Source organism: Salvelinus sp. IW2-2015, linkage group LG7 (assembly GCF_002910315.2).
Source record: "Salvelinus sp. IW2-2015 linkage group LG7, ASM291031v2, whole genome shotgun sequence".
Classification (NCBI taxonomy): domain Eukaryota; kingdom Metazoa; phylum Chordata; class Actinopteri; order Salmoniformes; family Salmonidae; genus Salvelinus; species Salvelinus sp. IW2-2015.
In genome coordinates, this window is record NC_036847.1 from 392,989 (window position 1) to 413,456 (window position 20,468).

General features: G+C 45.4%; 1 protein-coding gene across 1 annotated transcript; it reads right to left on the minus strand.

The window, feature by feature from the left end:
* Window positions 1-471: 471 nt before the first annotated feature.
* Window positions 472-12,434, minus strand: eif2d (eukaryotic translation initiation factor 2D). The gene is made up of 15 exons (XM_023990588.2): window positions 12,290-12,434; window positions 4,670-4,860; window positions 4,492-4,575; window positions 4,309-4,399; window positions 4,050-4,157; window positions 2,913-3,160; window positions 2,468-2,585; window positions 2,273-2,318; window positions 1,995-2,101; window positions 1,742-1,900; window positions 1,544-1,633; window positions 1,255-1,350; window positions 1,041-1,161; window positions 756-930; window positions 472-639 (listed from the first exon to the last, which is right to left on the minus strand). Exons 1-15 carry the CDS (start codon window positions 12,343-12,345, stop codon window positions 566-568), a joined length of 1,764 nt encoding a protein of 587 aa, XP_023846356.1. The 5' UTR covers window positions 12,346-12,434; the 3' UTR covers window positions 472-565.
* Window positions 12,435-20,468: the final 8,034 nt, after the last annotated feature.

Below are 20,468 nucleotides of genomic sequence, written 5' to 3' on the forward strand. Positions count from 1 at the left end.
TCTGACAAAGTGTAGGTTGTTAGAAGTACTGTTTCTGTAACTGTTATTACATCAGATACATGTAGGGCAAAATCTCTGCTTCATATCAGCATAATTTCTTTTTTTTTATGAATAAAGATCCTAAAATAATATCAACCCATTCCTTACCAATTTGTTATATGTACAAAAATTCAATGAAACAGTTGTCCTCATTTTAAGGCTACAGAGAGCACAATGTTAGCCTGGATGCAAGTCAGAGACTTGCTTCACTTTCTCAGCCTGGTAATTCTGTCAAAGAAATTCGGGGCATTGTATCGTTAATGAGGGCCGTTTGTCATAAGCAACCATGGTCACAGAAGGCCCAATGTCAGGTATTGTTAACCCCACCCATAGACCCAGAGGGTGATGCTTGGCCAGGTCATATTCTAACTGTGTAGTGTATTCTTACTGAACAGACATCACGTAACATTAATAACACCCAATTTAGCCAAATCCTGGAGTAGACTTTATTTCATGAATGATAAACAATTTGTTGTTGTGCTTTTTTGCACATCTATACATACTTGTCGATGAAATTGAAGTTCTATTATTTCTTCCTCCCAGGCTTCGGAACTTTGTTGTCTAGTCCCTGGATGTACTTGCCGGGAATTTGATACTTATCTGCAAAATAAAGTGTGAAAAAGCTTTAGAAATTATGCACATAAACACCTGTAAAATCAAGAGCCGGAATCAAGACATTACAAGACTGAGGTTTCCAAAAGGACATATTTGCGAACCTAGTAGAAGTTTGCAGACTTGCTGGACCTGGTTTCCCTGTATTTGGACCAGGACTCGGTCCTTGGAGCCGGGGACCGGGTTCAGGGCTGAGCTGGCTTGGACTCTGTGCTGCAGGGCGACTGACACAGCCATGGGGTCCAGACCATACACCTCCAGGTTCTTTATCATTGTCACCTAAAGAGAAGGGAGAAAGGGACGGACGGAAGGATATTTGATTAAAATCACAAAGATTGAGGAGTGTTGCTTCAAAACATGAGTTTGTAAACATGTTGTCATGGGTGTACCTTCTTGTTGGAGCCCCTGGAGGCCACAGAAATGTCTATGGGCTCAATGTGGCCCTTCTTTACTATGGGTGGCTGGCCAGGGAACACCAGCTGGTGGCAGTGCTGCATTTTGTATAGCGTCCTGTGGACACAAGATGGTGGTGTTGAGTCATAATCCAAGGCCAGTGATGCAGCATGACTTCAGGTCAATGTTTCACTACCCACAGCTGTTTACCTGCTGAAGAGGTCATCCCACTTGAGTGCCTCCACCTCCTGGTACTCTGACTTCTCCAGTAGGCAGTCACATAGGATCGGGTTAATGATGACATAACTGGTGGAGAGTTCACACAGACTGTGTTAATATAGGATTGTTGATAGCTACCACCTTGAACAAGATACTCTCTTGGGGCATATTTGCGCTGGCAGTGCATCTCCCAAACAAATGGATATTGAACGTCTCAGATCATAAAATCACGTCTCAAATAACGAATGAAAGTGAACGCTTTGAATCCACGCAATCTCACTTTTTATTATTCTCATCCACCAGCTCGTTCCTCTTCACATAATCTGTGATGATTGCTCTCACTTCCGCTGGTTGGAGCACTGTTCCTTTCCTTTGAGAGAGAGCACATACATGTCAGTATAACACACACAAAAAAAWAWAWWTWTWTTTTTAAAGACTACAAACACACTAACGCTTGCAGGCATGTACCCAGACTCACCTCTTCTTGGCATCTTGAAACAGAGGCTCCAGACGAGAGGACACACTGTAGAGGGTAGTGATCTCAGGGGGATGGTAAGGCTTCTCCCCCTCTGCTCCTTCCACCTCCACTGAGGCCTCCTCTATCCCAGGATCCTTTGGGGTGCGGAAGGAGCGCAGTCTAGATGCAGCAGAAAAGACTGTAGTAAAACACTTCACTATTGCTAATCTCAAGCCCCTTCATAAATGTCGTAGGTGGAAGAGGCTATACTCACTCTGGGTTCTTCCAGTCAACCTCTACAATGCTCTCCACCCCTTTACTCAGCTCCTTCACCCTCACCAGGCTGTGCTGCTGCTGCATGCACTGAAGGAACTTGGATAACTGGGGACAAAACATTTAGGATTTAAAAGGATAATTCAGTGATCATTGATGGATAGTCAAATGCCATRCTGTCTCAAATTCAAGTTTATTAAGAAACATCATAGCATTATGAAATGAGATGTATTTTACAAGTTAAGTCGAGGTCCACTCTTATTCTAAGACAGGGGTTACCTTTTTATAGCTTGATTTCTTGATGTCAAGTTGCTTTCCACTTGGACTGTAAAAACAACAATTCATATGAGTGTTCAATTCAAAGCTACTTCTTTTAAGCAGAATCCTAACTTGAGATAGGCCAGATGCACAGAACTCTTTTGCACTTATGCACTGATGTTAGTGGGAAACTCAATGTCCCAGAGTAGTGTTTACCAGCAGGAGAACATGTGGATGCGCAGGAAGCTACTGGTCAGCAGGGGGAGCTCTGACTTCTTCACTTTGCTCTTGAGCGCCTGGAGGAAACACTGCAGCAGCAGGGCATCCATCTGCTCTGTAAGGACAGGATTATGTTTGAGATGCATGTTTTTGATATATACTGTAATTGTCTCTTTTTGTTTGTCAATTCATGACTCATGCAAGAAGATAACTGCTTTCAAAGAAAGACACTTAAAATCAAATATGTTTGCCATTAATCTCTGTTTTAAGGATTTTGATTTATGAAGGACAATGTAATTGTGATGGAATTACATATTGACAGAACACTAGAGCAAAGAAAACCAGAACTCTTCTCAATTCCCTTAGACCCAAACACATGGACACATATAATAAATGCCAAACTCTCCTCTCCCTGGATCTCCAGTTGAGCAGTAATAGCTACCTTGTGGGCTTCTCGGGTCTTCTCCTTCCTCTTTCCCATGCTCCCCCTCCTCCCTGTCAGCCAGGCTGAGCTCCTGGATACCAGGACAGGGGGCATCTGTGGCCTTGTCACCATCAGAGTTGGGACACGGTTCCTCTTCACCCCCCTCTGTTGCCTCATCATCCTCCTCTTCTTCTCCATACATTGCCTCGACACCCTCAGTGTCCACATCAGGAATGGAGGGAGGACCAGACTTGTCTCCAAATGCCCTAAAAAAGAAAAGAAAAGTGTAACACTAACCAGGTTTCCATCCACAGTTTTTATGCGAGTAAAGTCATACCGTATAAAAATAAAAATCACGACAGCTGTGATGGAAACAGGAAGTTTCGTTACAATTTTATAAATGCCGACAGATATGTTCGTTCGACATGGTGGGATCTTTTTGTGTCTAAAATTAATTATGCAATAAATGGTGGTGGAAACGACTATGCACAAATATTGATATATCGAAGTAGACTTTGGAGTCACGCGATTATATGGTGGTGGTCCTCCGACTATGACTCGGGAAACTATGCAGCTTACTAGGCCACAGACTTCACAGGGTGGTGAAAGTGCACTGTGATCTTGATGACCCTTTCCCAATAAATATCAATGGTCGTATTCTGGTGACCTGCTGAATGATGCTGGACTACCATTTCACAAATAAAAACATTCTTCTCGCCCTTATCCATAATAATATCATCATGTAGACCAGCCTACCCGCACTGTATCTGCTAGAGCACACATGCCAAGGCCAGAAGAGGCTATTCAATGCAACAGTTTGTGACAAAACTATCGGTAGAGTTGAAAATGCGATGGAACTTTAAGGTTTTATTTGTTACATGAAAACTTAAGCAAGAAAGACAGTTTTGTTTGCACTATGTCATCACGTATATATTTTTTAAAATTTTYTTTGCACTACGTCATCACCCAACACGTTCGTTGGGTGGAAACGCACCAAATACGCATATTTTCTTTGTGGATTTTAGAATATTCACATGAAAATCTGTCCCCAACTGGATGAAAAACTAGCTATTGACAAACAAATGTGTCAGGGTTATAGTAATTGACAGTCTGACCATGCTTCAGTGTGTGTGTTGAGGTTGACCAGGCACTCACCACAGGCTGTCCATGTAGGTGTGGAGGACTGACACCCCTCTGCCCTTCATGCCCAAGCTCCTCATCTCAGCACTGGACATGGTGGCAGTGCCCACTGCCATGGGAGCCCTGGAAACAAACAAACAACCAGGACGTTGTGAGAAAGAATATGAAGCCTTTCATTGTCAATGTGTTCATTATAGACAGCGGTAACAGCCAATTAGTGACCACAAACGGCTTTAGTCGATCAACTTCCTTCTGATGTATGGCTTAGCCCTACCTGTTGCTAACAACTTTAACAGCACAGCAGTCCCCCTTCTTCACCTCTGGGAGACCACATAGAGGCACCACCACTCCAGGCAGCATGAGATCTGTGGAGGAGCAGGGAGGATAGAGTTTCAGAATACATGTTAATGACTGATACATTGATTAATATTAGTCCAGGTTTTACATAAGACCTTACCTGCCCCTCCAGCCAGCTTCTGTAGCACTGGAGGCCATGTTGTGAATGTTGGCAAGACATGGGGATAATGCCAAAGCGTATACACTGAAAAACAACAAGACACACTGTACAGTCAAGAATTCCCTTTTTTTCCCGGAATTATATGGTCAGTGCCTCTGCCACTTGACTGTAACCCTACCTGTGGGATAGAGGCATTTCTCCAACTCAAAGAACACTGGGTTCTTATGAAGCACGTAGAGGGTCACTGCATCTCCCTTGTGGGCATAAATCTTCACCACATTCAGCTCCTCCTTGTTTGGGACCAACTCGGACAGTTCCTCCACAGACAGAGAGGGAAAGGCTGTGGATAAGTCAGCCTTCAGCTTCCTCCTAAAGGTGAGAGGTGATATGAAATATTATCTGAAATAGTTTTCAGGAAATGTTATGCTTTCATTTCCACAAGCCTATAATAACTGAATTACAACCACCACCTGCATCTTAGTTGTGGAGTAGGAAATGGAACAGGTCAGATATCCAAAACCTAGATGTATGCAATAATCTTCAGTAGCCCAAAGGCTGGCAGATGGCGATATTTAGTCGCTTCGTCGCAATCTGCCGGCCTTCGAGCTACCGGCACAGTAAGTTGGAATTTGATTTAACTTCAGGCTTCCCACCGATAGTTTTTGTGCAACCCAATACAATAGCGAGCAACGCTGCAGTGTAAATACTCCAGCGTTGCTAATAATAGCAGATGGGTACCCATCTACACTAATCGTAGACGCTAACTATCTTTAGCGTTTATTGATGAAGGGGGCTCTATACGCATTTCATGGAGGACGCTTTCTCTAAATGTGAATAGGCATCCCTTCCAGTACTGTTTTGGAAACATTAAAGATTGTGTTCCTTATATCAGTGAGATTTTTTTTTTTTTTTTACAAAATGTTTAATTACTACACACCTTCATAGGGTTACCACACAGCCATATTTCCATGTTACAGCACTTGTTCACAGAAAAGAGATGGAAGACAGGCATACCAGCGCTAATTAGATTTCTGCATCTCCAAACACCTGTGTGTAAACGGAAGACTGACGCCACAAACGTGTGGTCACTGAAAAACACTGTCGGCTGCAATTGTGTTAAAAACAGTTACAAAGTGTCCAGTCAGTGTATATTTTGATGTGATATAAAAGTAGAGGTCTTTAGGTTTCAAGAACCGTACGTACTGCAATTGAGAATCAATTTGATTCCCATTAAGACAGAGTATTTGGCTGTTTTGGCTTCCAGAGCCAATTCGCCTCTAAACAGAACACGTAAGGTCCTTTGACTATACATTGCATCCGTGAAGTATTCAGACCCCTTGACTTTTTCCACATTTAATTACATTACAGCCTTATTCTAAAATGGATGAAATAAGTGTCCTCAATCTACACACAATACCCCATAATGACATTTCATAGACATTTCTGCAAATGCATTGAAAAGAAACTGAAAATATCACATTTACATAAGTATTCAGACTTTGGCAGCGATTACAGCCACGAGTCTTCTTGGGTATGACGCTACAAGCTTGGCATACCTGTATCTGGGGAGTCTCTCTCATGCTTCTCTGCAGATCCTCTGAAGATCTGTCAAGTTGGATGGGGAGCATCGATGCACAGATATTCGATCGGGTTCAAGTCCGGGCTCTGGCTGGGCCACTCAGTGATATTCGGAAACTTGTCCAAAGCCACTCCTGCGTTGTCTTGGCTGTGTGCTTAGGGTTGTTGTCCTGTTGTAAGGTGAAACTTCCCCCCAGTCTGAGGTTCCGAGCACTCTGGATCACGTTTTCATCAAGGCTCTCTGTACTTTGCTCTATTTATCTTTCCCTTGACCCTGACTAGTCTCCCAGTCCCTGCCACTGAAAAACATGCCCACTGCATGATGCTGCCACCACCGTGCTTCACTGTAGGGATGGTGCGTGGTTTGCTCCAGGCGTGACATTAGGCATTCAGGCCAAAGAGTTCAATCATAGTTGTCGGACCAGAGAATCTTGTTTCTTATGGTCTGAGAGTCCTTTAGGTACCTTTTGGCAAACTCCAAGTGGGATGTCGTGTGCCTTTTACTGAGGAGTGGCTTCCATCTGGCCACTCTACCATAAAGGCCTGATTGGTGGAGTGCTGCAGAGATGGTTGTCCTTCGGGAAAGTTCTCCCATCTCCACAGAGGAACTCTGGAGCTCTGTCAGTCACCATCGGGTTCTTGGTCACCTCCCTGACCCAAGACCCTTCTCCCCCGATTGTTCAGTTTAGCCCGGCGGCCAGCTCTAGGAAGAGTCTTGGTGGTTCCAAACTTCTTCCATTTAAGAATGATGGAGGTCACTGTGTTCTTGAGGAACTTCAATGCAGCAGAAATGTTTTGGTACCCTTCCCCAGATCTGTGCCTCGACACAATCCTGTCACGGAGCTCTACAGACAATTCCTTTGACCTCATGTCGTGGTTTTTGCTCTGACATGCACTGTCAACTGTGGGACCTTGTATGACATCCACAAGCCAGTGTGAAATCCTCTGCTTGGACAACGCAAGGCCTTTTGACTTCCCACCGAAGCACTGAAACAGCCTGTCTGACTTCCTGTAGTGCTACGAGGTTTCAAAATAGCGTTTGTAGGAACGGACTGGACACAGGAGATTCGCTCGCTCCTCTTCCGCAATCTGGAAAGGAGGGGCAGTAAGTCGCCAGCTCGATGGCTTGATTGATATGAAGGGGTGATAAAACCTTATGGCCCAATCCAGCCTTTTTGCCTAAGGTCACACCTAGATCGTCTGTCTTCAATTGTAGGCAGACTGGGCTCATTGAAAGCGAGTGGAGCTCAGTCACGTTTTGCTGATGAAAAAGCTAAGAGTAAAGKAGTGTTCAGACGGCTTCTCCGAATCCTCGAAAGGAGGTTTCGTCAAAGCCTCCAATACTAGTGTCTCTTTGGGCTAGGGGGCAGTATTTTCACGTCTGGATGAAAAATGTTTCCAAAGTAAACTGCCTGCTACTCAGGATATGCAAATAATTGGTKGATTTGGATAGAAAACACTCAAGTTTCTAAAACTGTTAAAATTATGTCTGTGAGTATAACAGAACTGATATGGCAGGCGAAACACTGAGGACAAACCACCCCCCCCCCAAAAAAAATGGCTTACCACTATTTTCAATGGCTAGTACTATAATTATAAGCCCAAGTACTCCCAAATTGCATTTCCTAGGGCTTCCACTAGATGTCAAGTCTTTAGAAAGAGTTTCAGGCTGGTTTTTGGAAAAATTACCCAGAAATTGTAGTTTTTCTAGGTGGCTCCCATTTTGGCCAGTGTTTCCAAGCGCGTGAAGGCAAGTGCGTTCTTTCTTGTTTATCTCCGGTAAAGACAATAACGATTCTCCGTCTTAAATTTGATCGTTTATTTGCGTATTAGGATATCTAAGGTTTGATTATAAACGTTGTTTGACTTGTTTGGAAAAGTTTATTAGTAACGTTTGGGATTCATTTTGTATGCATTTTGACAGAGGGAAACTGAGTGGATTATTGACTGAAGCGCGCCAGCTAAACTGAGTTTTTATGGATATAAAGGACATTATCGAACAAAAAGGACCATTTGTGATGTAACAGACCTTTTGGAGTGCCAACAGAAGATCAAAGGTAAGGCATTTTTTATATCGCTATTTCTGACTTTCGTGTTGAACCTCGCTGGTTGACATATGTTTGTCATGCATTTGTATGATGGGGCGCTGTCCTCAGATATTTGCATGGTTTGCTTTCACGGTAAAGCCTTTTTGAAATCTGACATGGCGGCTGGATTAACAAGAAGTTAAGCATTATTTCGATGCATTACACTTGTGATTTCATGAAAGTTAAATATTTCTAATAATTTAAATTTGAATTTCGCGCTCTGCAATTTCCCCGGATGTTGTCGAGATGTTCCGCTAGCGGAACGTCTAGCCGTAACAGGATATCCTCCGCCTCGGGCTCGTCAGAGTCGTGAAAGAAGAAAAAGGATTCTGCTAGTCCGTGGTGGGTAATCGCAGTCCTGATGTCTAGAAGTTATTTTCGGTCATAAGAGACAGTAGCGGCAACATTATGTACAAAAATAGCAAAAGAATAAGTTACAAACAACGCAGATAAACAAACAAAAAATACACGATCGGTTGGGGGCACGTAAAACGTCTGCCTTCTGCTCTGGAGCCATCTTATGTCATATCGGTGCATCACTAGTCAAGTTAGTAACTACAGTATATATTAAACCACACAAACACAAAGATAGTCGTACTTCTGAACAGAATTGCAGAACAGGAATTAAACTGCTCAGGGATGTTACCATGATGACACTGGTGGTTTTAAAACACCTACAGAGTTCAATGGCTTTGATGGGAGAAAAATGAGGATGGATCAACATTGAGTGAAAAGAATACAAATATACAGAATATATTCCAAAACATGCATCTTGTATGCAACAAGGCACTAAAGTAATASTGCAAAAAAAAAACATTTGGCCTCAACGCAAAGCCTTGTGTTTGGGGCAAACCCAACAACACATTATGCAAATGAGGCAGTTACTCAGTGATGGTGGCTGCATCATGGTATGGGCTAAGCACAGGCAAAATCCTGGAGGAAAACCTGCTTCATTCTGCTTTACACCAGAGACTACAACCTACAACACAAGGCCAAATCTACACTGGAGTTGCTTACCAAGAAGACAGTGAATGTTTCTGAGTGGCCAAGTTATAGTTTTTACATAAATCTGCTTGAAAATCTATGGCAAGACTTGAAAATTGCTGTCTAGCCATGATCCCCAAAATCTTGACAGAGCCTGAAGAATTAGGAAAATAATAAAATGGGCAAATATCGCACAACCTAGGTGTGCAAAGCTCTTATGGACTTACCCAAGAAGACACCTGTGAATCGATGCCAAAGGTGTGTCTTCTACAAGTTGTCCTCTAACCGGTGATGTACATATTATGTGTGGTGCTGGAGGCGTGTTAGTTTTAAAACAGGATGTGCAACCTCATCTCCCCCCTCTCGCGCTATTTCATTTAAAGTGATAATCGCTGAATGATTGACGTGTTGAGTTCCTCTTTATGTTTTGGTGACCCCGTACTTTACAAAACATAGCGGTTGGTCTTCTGCGAGTTGTTCTCTAACCAGTGCTGTAAAAATACCTCCAGTTTCAAAGGGATGGTAGTTTCAACAGCACACACAACCCGATTCCCCCACTAATACATACAGTCCATGCGGAAAGTATTCAGACCCTTTGACTTTTCCACATTACATTAGTCTTATTCTAAAATTGATCCTCATCAATCAATCAATACAATATCCCATAATGACAAAGCAAAAACAGGGTTAGACATTTTTGCAAATGTTTTTTTTTTTTTTTACTACAAGCTTGGCACACCTATATTTGGGAAGTTTCTACCATTCTACTCTGCAGATCCTCTCAAGCTCTGTCAGGTTGGATGGGGAGCGTCGCTGCACAGCTATTATTAGGTCTCTCCAGAGATGTTGGATCGGGTTCAAGTCCGGGCTCTGCCTGGGCCACTCAAAGACCTTCAGAGACTTGTCCAGAAGCCACTGCTACGTTGTATTAGCTGTGTGCGTAGGGTCGTTGTCCTGTTGGAAGGTGAACATTTGCCCCAGTCTGAGGTCTTAAGTGCTCTGGAGCAGATTTTCATCAAGGATCTCTGTACTTTGCTCCATTAATCTTTCCCTCGATCCTGACTAGTCTCCCAGGCCTGCCGCTGAAAAATATCCCCACAGCATGATGCATGGTGGTGGGGATGGTGCCAGGATGGTGCCAGGTTTCCTCCAGACGTGACGCTTGACATTCAGGCCAAAAAGTTCAATCTTGGTTTCATCAGACCAGAGAATCTTGTTTCTCATGGTCGGAGAGTTATTTAGGTGCCTTTTGGCAAAATTCACGCAGGCTGTCATGTGCCTTTTACTTGGGATTGGCTTCCGACTGGCCACTACCATAAATACCTGATTGGTGGAGTGCTGCAGAGATGGTTTTCCTTCTGGAAGGTTTCCCCACCTCCAGGAGGAACTCCAGAGCTCTGTCAGAGTGTTCTTGGTCACCTCCTTGACCAAGGCATTTCTCCCATGATTGCTAGGTGGCCAGCTCTTGGAAGAGTCTTTCTTAAAGTATGGGTCGCGACCGACCTGTTAATGGTGGGTCGCAATGTGTTAGAGTAAATGTATAAGGATTTCATTAATTACTGGAATTGATTTGGCCAAGTGCAAATGGACTCTAGTCATTGCGCTCTCTGCTTAACAGCAGTGTCAGTTTGGCAGCTGCGCGAGTGGGAGGGAGATGCCCGTGTGCTTCGCTGTTTGCCGGATCTTTTTTCTGCAGTGTTCTTGAAGATCACTCCCCACCCCACAGCAGATGATGCGCTGTCAGCCAATGACTTGTCATTCTCACTCGCCATCAAATGACCGCTGTCATCAAATGGAGTCCCGTTTGCCACAAGTTCTGACCGCAATAGTTCCAACCTAGACAGATGAGTACAGTATTGAGATCCCTTCCCACATTTTGTTACGTTAGTCTTTTTWAAATTATTTAACCTTTATTTAACTAGGCAAGTCAGTTAAGAACAAATTCTTCTTTACAATGACTGCCTACACCGGCCAAACCCAGACGATGCTGGGCCAATTGCGCGCCGCCCTATGGGATTCCAAATCACGGCCGCTTGTGATTCAGCCTGGAATCGAACCAGGGTGTCTGTAGTGACGCCTCTAGCACTGAGATGCAGTTCCATAGACCACTGTTCCATAGACCAATTTCTTCCATTTAAAAATTATGGAGGCCACTGTGTTCTTGTGGACCTTCAATGCTGCAGAATTGTTTTGGTACCCTTCCTCAGAGCTGTGCCTCGACACAATCCTGCCACAGTGCTCTATGGACAATTCCTTCAATCTCATGGCTTGGATTTTGCTCTGACATGCACTGTCAACTGTGGGACCTTATATATAGACAGGTGTGCCTTTCCAAGTCATGGCTAGGCAATGGAATTTGCCACAGGTGGACTCCAAGTTGTAGAAACAGCTCAAGGATGATCAATGTTAACAGGATGCACCTGAGCTCAATTTCAAGTCTCAACGCAAAGGGTCTGAATACTTACGTCAATAAGGTATGTTTATTTTTAATACATTTGCTGAAATGTCTCAACTGGTTTTCTCTGTCATTGTGGGGGTATTGTGTGTAGATTGAGGAAAATATGTAATTTAATCAATTTTGAAATAAGGCTGTAATGTAACATGTGGAAAAAGTCAAGGGGTCTGAATCAATCTCTGAATGCACTGTAAATACCAGTGAATTCTCGCCTCTGAGAATAGTATTGACGTATACACTGAATGGGTGACTGTTCATCAGGAAGTGAATAGAGGATGTTGTTCCCATTGACAACTGGAACGTATTAAAACCAAAACCAGTAGACAGTTTTGGTGTGTGTGTGCAGTTAATAAATACAAGTAATACGGTTACTATTTATTCCCATGTATGTGTAGATGGTACATTTTAAGACTTCAATATCACGAACTGTTTCTGCATATTGGCTATTGATTTGGACACGTTAACTGTGCTATTGGGCTATTTATCTGAATGTTGTCTCAACTGGAAGCAGCAAAAAAAAAAAAATAACTTCAGTTTTAGGAATCTGTCAACATTAATTTCCAATGGTATTGTACTTAACTAGGTAGAAACCGCTGACCGAGTACAAAAACTTGCTGTGATATACAGAATAAACCTCAAAAGGTTTTACCCTGCCAGTCTCTAACTGGCAAATGGAACAAGGGACTCTCCTCACCTGTCGGATCCTTTGATCACTGTGTTGGACTTGACACGGAACGATTTCGAAAACATCGTAAACGTCACCGTCGTTGGTTCAAGCTCTTACTCCTGAGATGTATTCAAATATTTAGTAAGTTTAAACCCACATTTCGCAAGTTCATTCGTAAAAAAATAAAAATACAGCACTAGAAATGGAAAACAGCGTGTCCATTTTGGTGCATCATAAAATACGTCCGACAAGACTCTGCCATTGCTGCTAGTTTGTTCCTAGGATGGGGTTTAACAGCGGTTGGCATCAATGCATTACCGCCACCATCTGGACGGAGTTTTTAATAAGAAACAAAAAAAAACGACATACAAAATTAAACACTAAAATTAACTAAATCCATTCCACTTCAATCAGTCCACTTAACAAATTAGTCACGAGGGGGTGTGGTATATGGCCAATATTCAACGGTTAACGTTTTTTCTTAAGTACGGCGCAACGCAGAGTGCCTGGATACAGCCCTTAGCCGTGGTATATTGGCCATATACCACAAACCCCCGAGTTGCCGAATTGCTATTATAAACTGGTTACCAACGTAATTAGAGCAATAAAAATAAATGCTTTATCATACCCGTGGTATACGACTGTCAGCCAATCAGCATTCAGGGCTTGAACCACACAGTTAACTATCCAAAATGAATCCCTACACAGCCTCAGTGTCACGATCGACCATGGGAGAGAGAGAGGACCAAGGCGCAGCGTGTAAAAAATACATCTTCTCTTTATTTAGGAGATGAACGAACGAAGCAAAACAACAAATAGACGACCGTGAAGCTATAACCGAACAAAATGCAAACATGCAACCTAGACACAGACACAGACCTAGACAATGACCCAACAAAAACATGATYCCTATGGCTGCCTAAAATATGGCTCCCAATCAGAGACAAATGAACGACATCTGTCTCTGATTGAGAACCACTCAGGCAACCATAGACATACCTAGAAACKTTCACTCAACCATAGACATACCTAGAAACATTCACACAACACAAACCCATACACTAAACCCAACACCCCCTTTTCCATATAACCACCCGAAACGAGACAAAACACAAACATTCCCCATGTCACTGGAGGCGTGTTAGTTTTAAAACAGGATGTGCAACCTCATCTCCCCCCTCTCGCGCTATTTCATTTAAAGTGATAATCGCTGAATGATTGACGTGTTGAGTTCCTCTTTATGTTTTGGTGACCCCGTACTTTACAAAACATAGCGGTTGGTCTTCTGCGAGTTGTTCTCTAACCAGTGCTGTAAAAATACCTCCAGTTTCAAAGGGATGGTAGTTTCAACAGCACACACAACCCGATTCCCCCACTAATACATACAGTCCATGCGGAAAGTATTCAGACCCTTTGACTTTTCCACATTACATTAGTCTTATTCTAAAATTGATCCTCATCAATCAATCAATACAATATCCCATAATGACAAAGCAAAAACAGGGTTAGACATTTTTGCAAATGTTTTTTTTTTTTTTACTACAAGCTTGGCACACCTATATTTGGGAAGTTTCTACCATTCTACTCTGCAGATCCTCTCAAGCTCTGTCAGGTTGGATGGGGAGCGTCGCTGCACAGCTATTATTAGGTCTTCCAGAGATGTTGGATCGGGTTCAAGTCCGGGCTCTGCCTGGGCCACTCAAAGACCTTCAGAGACTTGTCCAGAAGCCACTGCTACGTTGTATTAGCTGTGTGGCGTAGGGTCGTTGTCCTGTTGGAAGGTGAACATTTGCCCCAGTCTGAGGTCTTAAGTGCTCTGAGCAGATTTTCATCAAGGATCTCTGTACTTTGCTCCATTAATCTTTCCCTCGATCCTGACTAGTCTCCCAGCCTGCCGCTGAAAAATATCCCCACAGCATGATGCAGTGGTGGTGCCAGGATGGTGCCAGGTTTCCTCAGACGTGACGCTTGACATTCAGGCCAAAAAGTTCAATCTTGGTTTCATCAGACCAGAGAATCTTGTTTCTCATGGTCGGAGAGTATTTTAGGTGCTTTGCAAAATTCACGCAGGCTGTCATGTGCCTTTTACTTGGGATTGGCTTCCGACTGGCCACTACCATAAATACCTGATTGGTGGAGTGCTGCAGAGATGGTTTTCCTTCTGGAAGGTTTCCCCACCTCCAGGAGGAACTCCAGAGCTCTGTCAGAGTGTTCTTGGTCACCTCCTTGACCAAGGCATTTCTCCCATGATTGCTAGGTGGCCAGCTCTTGGAAGAGTCTTTCTTAAAGTATGGGTCGCGACCGACCTGTTAATGGTGGGTCGCAATGTGTTAGAGTAAATGTATAAGGATTTCATTAATTACTGAATTGATTTGGCCAAGTGCAAATGGACTCTAGTCATTGCGCTCTCTGCTTAACAGCAGTGTCAGTTTGGCAGCTGCGCGAGTGGGAGGGAGATGCCCGTGTGCTTCGCTGTTTGCCGGATCTTTTTTCTGCAGTGTTCTTGAAGATCACTCCCCACCCCACAGCAGATGATGCGCTGTCAGCCAATGACTTGTCATTCTCACTCGCCATCAAATGACCGCTGTCATCAAATGGAGTCCCGTTTGCCACAAGTTCTGACCGCAATAGTTCCAACCTAGACAGATGAGTACAGTATTGAGATCCCTTCCCACATTTTGTTACGTTAGTCTTTTTAAAATTATTTAACCTTTATTTAACTAGGCAAGTCAGTTAAGAACAAATTCTTCTTTACAATGACTGCCTACACCGGCCAAACCCAGACGATGCTGGGCCAATTGCGCGCCGCCCTATGGGATTCCAAATCACGGCCGCTTGTGATTCAGCCTGGAATCGAACCAGGGTGTCTGTAGTGACGCCTCTAGCACTGAGATGCAGTTCCATAGACCACTGTTCCATAGACCAATTTCTTCCATTTAAAAATTATGGAGGCCACTGTGTCTTGTGGACCTTCAATGCTGCAGAATTGTTTTGGTACCCTTCCTCAGAGCTGTGCCTCGACACAATCCTGCCACAGTGCTCTATGGACAATTCCTTCAATCTCATGGCTTGGATTTTGCTCTGACATGCACTGTCAACTGTGGACCTTATATATAACAGGTGTGCCTTTCCAAGTCATGGCTAGGCAATGGAATTTGCCACAGGTGGACTCCAAGTTGTAGAAACAGCTCAAGGATGATCAATGTTAACAGGATGCACCTGAGCTCAATTTCAAGTCTCAACGCAAAGGGTCTGAATACTTACGTCAATAAGGTATGTTTATTTTTAATACATTTGCTGAAATGTCTCAACTGGTTTTCTCTGTCATTGTGGGGGTATTGTGTGTAGATTGAGGAAAATATGTAATTTAATCAATTTTGAAATAAGGCTGTAATGTAACATGTGGAAAAAGTCAAGGGGTCTGAATCAATCTCTGAATGCACTGTAAATACCAGTGAATTCTCGCCTCTGAGAATAGTATTGACGTATACACTGAATGGGTGACTGTTCATCAGGAAGTGAATAGAGGATGTTGTTCCCATTGACAACTGGAACGTATTAAAACCAAAACCAGTAGACAGTTTTGGTGTGTGTGTGCAGTTAATAAATACAAGTAATACGGTTACTATTTATTCCCATGTATGTGTAGATGGTACATTTTAAGACTTCAATATCACGAACTGTTTCTGCATATTGGCTATTGATTTGGACACGTTAACTGTGCTATTGGGCTATTTATCTGAATGTTGTCTAACTGGAAGCAGCAAAAAAAAAAAAAACTTCAGTTTTAGGAATCTGTCAACATTAATTTCCAATGGTATTGTACTTAACTAGGTAGAAACCGCTGACCGAGTACAAAAACTTGCTGTGATATACAGAATAAACCTCAAAAGTTTTACCCTGCCAGTCTCTAACTGGCAAATGGAACAAGGGACTCTCCTCACCTGTCGGATCCTTTGATCACTGTGTTGGACTTGACACGGAACGATTTCGAAAACATCGTAACGTCACCGTCGTTGTTCAAGCTCTTACTCCTGAGATGTATTCAAATATTTAGTAAGTTTAAACCCACATTTCGCAAGTTCATTCGTAAAAAAATAAAAATACAGCACTAGAAATGGAAAACAGCGTGTCCATTTTGGTGCATCATAAAATACGTCCGACAAGACTCTGCCATTGCTGCTAGTTTGTTCCTAGGATGGGGTTTAACAGCGGTTGGCATCAATGCATTACCGCCACCATCTGGACAGTTTTTAATAAGAAACAAAAAAAAACGACATACAAAATTAAACACTAAAATTAACTAAATCCATTCCACTTCAATCAGTCCACTTAACAAATTAGTCACGAGGGGGTGGGTATATGGCCAATATTCAACGGTTAACGTTTTTTCTTAAGTACGGCGCAACGCAGAGTGCCTGGATACAGCCTTAGCCGTGGTATATTGGCCATATACCACAAAACCCCGAGTTGCCGAATTGCTATTATAAACTGGTTACCAACGTAATTAGAGCAATAAAAATAAATGCTTTATCATACCCGTGGTATACGACTGTCAGCCAATCAGCATTCAGGGCTTGAACCACACAGTAACTATCCAAAATGAATCCCTACACAGCCTCAGTGTCACGATCGACCATGGGAGAGAGAAGGACCAAGGCGCAGCGTGTAAAAAATACATCTTCTCTTTATTTAGGAGATGAACGAACGAAGCAAAACAACAAATAGACGACCGTGAAGCTATAACCGAACAAAATGCAAACATGCAACCTAGACACAGACACAGACCTAGACAATGACCAACAAAACATGATCCTATGGCTGCCTAAAATATGGCTCCCAATCAGAGACAAATGAACGACATCTGTCTCTGATTGAGAACCACTCAGGCAACCATAGACATACCTAGAAACATTCACTCAACCATAGACATACCTAGAAACATTCACACAACACAAACCCATACACTAAACCCAACACCCCCTTTTCATATAACCACCCGAAACGAGACAAAACACAAACATTCCCCATGTCACACCCTGACCTACTAAAATAATAAAGAAAACAAAGATAACTAAGGCCAGGGTGTGACATAACCCCCCCCCTTAAGGTGCGAACTCCGGGCGCACCAGCATAAAGTCTAGGGGAGGTCTGGGGGCGTCCGTCCGTCCACGGCGGCGGCTCTGGCACAGGTCGTGGTCCCCACCCCACCATAGTCACTACCCGCTTACGTAGCCTCTTCCAAATGACCACCCTCCAACTTAACCCCACTGGATTAAGGGGCAGCACCGGACTAAAGGGCAGCACCGGACTAAGGGGCAGCCCCGGGACAAGGTAGCTCAGGACAAAGAGGTAGCTCAGGACAAAGAGGTAGCTCAGGACAGAGGGATAGCTCAGGACAGAGGATAGCTCAGGATAGAGAGGTAGCTCAGGATAGAGAGGTAGCTCAGGATAGAGGGGCAACTCCGGACTGAAGGGCAGCTCCGGACAGAGAGACAGCTCTGGACTGAGGGGCAGTTCTGGATAAATGGCAGCTCTAAGCTAAGGGACAGCTCCGGGACAAGGTAGCTCAGGACAGAGAGGTAACTCAGGATAGAGGGGCAACTCCGGACTGAAGGGCAGCTCCGGACAGAGGGGCAGTTCTGGATGGCGAACGGCTCTGGACGCTCATGGCTGGCTGACGGCTCTGGACGCTCATGGCTGGTGACGGCTCTGACGCTCATGGCTGGCTGACGGCTCTGGACGCTCATGGCTGGCTGACGGCTCTGGACGCTCATGGCTGGCTGACGGCTCTGGACGCTCATGGCTGGCTGACGGCTCTGGACGCTCATGGCTGGCTGACGGCTCTGGACGCCATGGCTGGCTGACGGCTCTGGACGCTCATGGCTGGCTGACGGCTCTGGACGCTCATGGCTGGCTGACGGTTCTGGACGCTCATGGCTCACTGGCGGTTCTGGCGATCCTGTCTGGCGGAAGGCTCTGGCGGCCTGTCTGCGGGCGGCTTTGCGGCTCAGGCAGACGGGCGGCTTTGCAGGCTCATGGCAGACGGCGGCTTTGCAGGCTCATGGCAGACGGGCGGCTTGCAGGTCATGGCAGACGGGCGGCTTTGCAGGCTCATGGCAGACGGGCGGCTTTGCAGGCTCATGGCAGACGGCGGCTTTTGCAGGCTCATGGCACGGGCGGCTTTGCAGGCTCATGGCAGACGGGCGGCTTGCAGGCTCATGGCAGACGGGCGGCTTTGCAGTCATGGCAGACGGGCGGCTTTGCAGGCTCATGGCAGACGGGCGCTTTGCAGGCACTGGGCAGACGGATGACTCAGATGGCACTGGGCAGACGATGACTCAGACGGCACTGGGCAGACGGATGACTCAGACGGCACTGGGCAGACGATGACTCAGACGGCACTGGGCAGACGGATGACTCAGACGGCACTGGCAGACGGATGACTCAGACGGCACTGGGCAGACGGATGACTCAGACGGCACTGGGCAGACGGATGACTCAGACGGCACTGGGCAGACGAGACTCAGACGGCACTGGGCAGACGGATGACTCAGACGGCACTGGCAGACGGATGACTCAGACGGCACTGGAGCAACGGATGACTCAGAAGGCACTGGGCAGACGGATGACTCAGAAGGCACTGGGCAGACGGATGACTCAGAGGCACTGGCAGACGGATGACTCAGAAGGCACTGGGCAGACGGATGACTCAGAAGGCACTGGGCAGACGGATGACTCAGAAGGCACTGGGCAGACGATGACTCAGAAGGCACTGGGCAGACGGATGACTCAGACGGCACTGGCAGACGGATGACTCAGACGGCACTGGGTAGACGGATGACTCAGACGGCACTGGTAGACGGATGACTCAGACGGCACTGGGTAGACGGATGACTCAGACGCACTGGGTAGACGGATGACTCAGACGGCACTGGGTAGACGGATGACTCAGATGGCACTGGGTAGACGGATGACTCAGATGGCACTGGTAGACGGGCAGCTCTGGCCGGCTGAGGCGCACTATAGGCCTGGTGCGTGTGCCGGAACTGGTGGTACCGGGCTGGGGACACGCACCTGAAGGCTAGTGCGGGGAGAAGGAACAGGGTATACTGGACCCTGGATACGCACATCAGGCCTAGTGCGTGGTGCCGGAACTGGTGGTACCGGGCTGGGGACACGCATCTCAGGGCTAGTGCGGGGAGCAGCAACAGGACACACTGGGCTCTCAAAGCGCACTATAGGCCTAGTGCGTGGTACCGGCACAGGTGTACCGGGCTGAGGGCACGCACCTCAGGGCGAGTGCGGGGAGAAGCAACAGTGCATACAGGGCTCTGGAGACGCACATTAGGCCTAGTGCGTGGTGCCGGCACTGGTGGTACCGGGCTGGAGACACGCACCATAGGGCGAGTACGTGGAGGAAGAACAGGGCTCTGGAGACACACTGGAAGCCTGGTGTGTGGTGCCGGAATTGGTGGTACCGGGCTGGAGCGGGAAGGTGCTACAGGAGGAGCAGGACTAGGGAGGCACACAGGAGACCTAGTTCGTGGAACTGTCATTCCCAGACGTTAGCACGCAACTCAGGACGAGCATGGAGAACTGACTCAGGTAACATCACATCCCGCACACGCTTTGTCGGGTGGATGTCGTGCCTCACGCACCAACACAGCAGCTCCCTCATTTCACTCTCCTCAAACTCCTCATAAATCCTTAACAGTCTCTGTATCATTCCGCTGCTCACCTCCAATATCCGCCACAAACTGCATCCTGTTCCTCCTGTTTCACGCTGCTTGGTCCTGAATGGTTGGGTCATTTCTGTCACGATCGACCATGGGAGAGAGAGAGAGGACCAAGGCGCAGCGTGTAAAAAATACATCTTCTTCTTTATTTAGGAGATGAACGAACAAGCAAAACAACAAATAGACGACCGTGACAGCTATAACCGAACAAAATGCAAACATGCACCTAGACACAGACACAGACCTAGACAATGACCCAACAAAAACATGATGCCTTATGGCTGCCTAAAATATGGCTCCCAATCAGAGACAAATTAACGACATCTGTCTCTGATTGAGAACCACTCAGGCAACCATAGACATACCTAGAAACATTCACTCAACCATAGACATACCTAAGAAACATTCACACAACACAAACCCATACACTAAACCCAACACCCCTTTTCATATAACCACCCGAAACT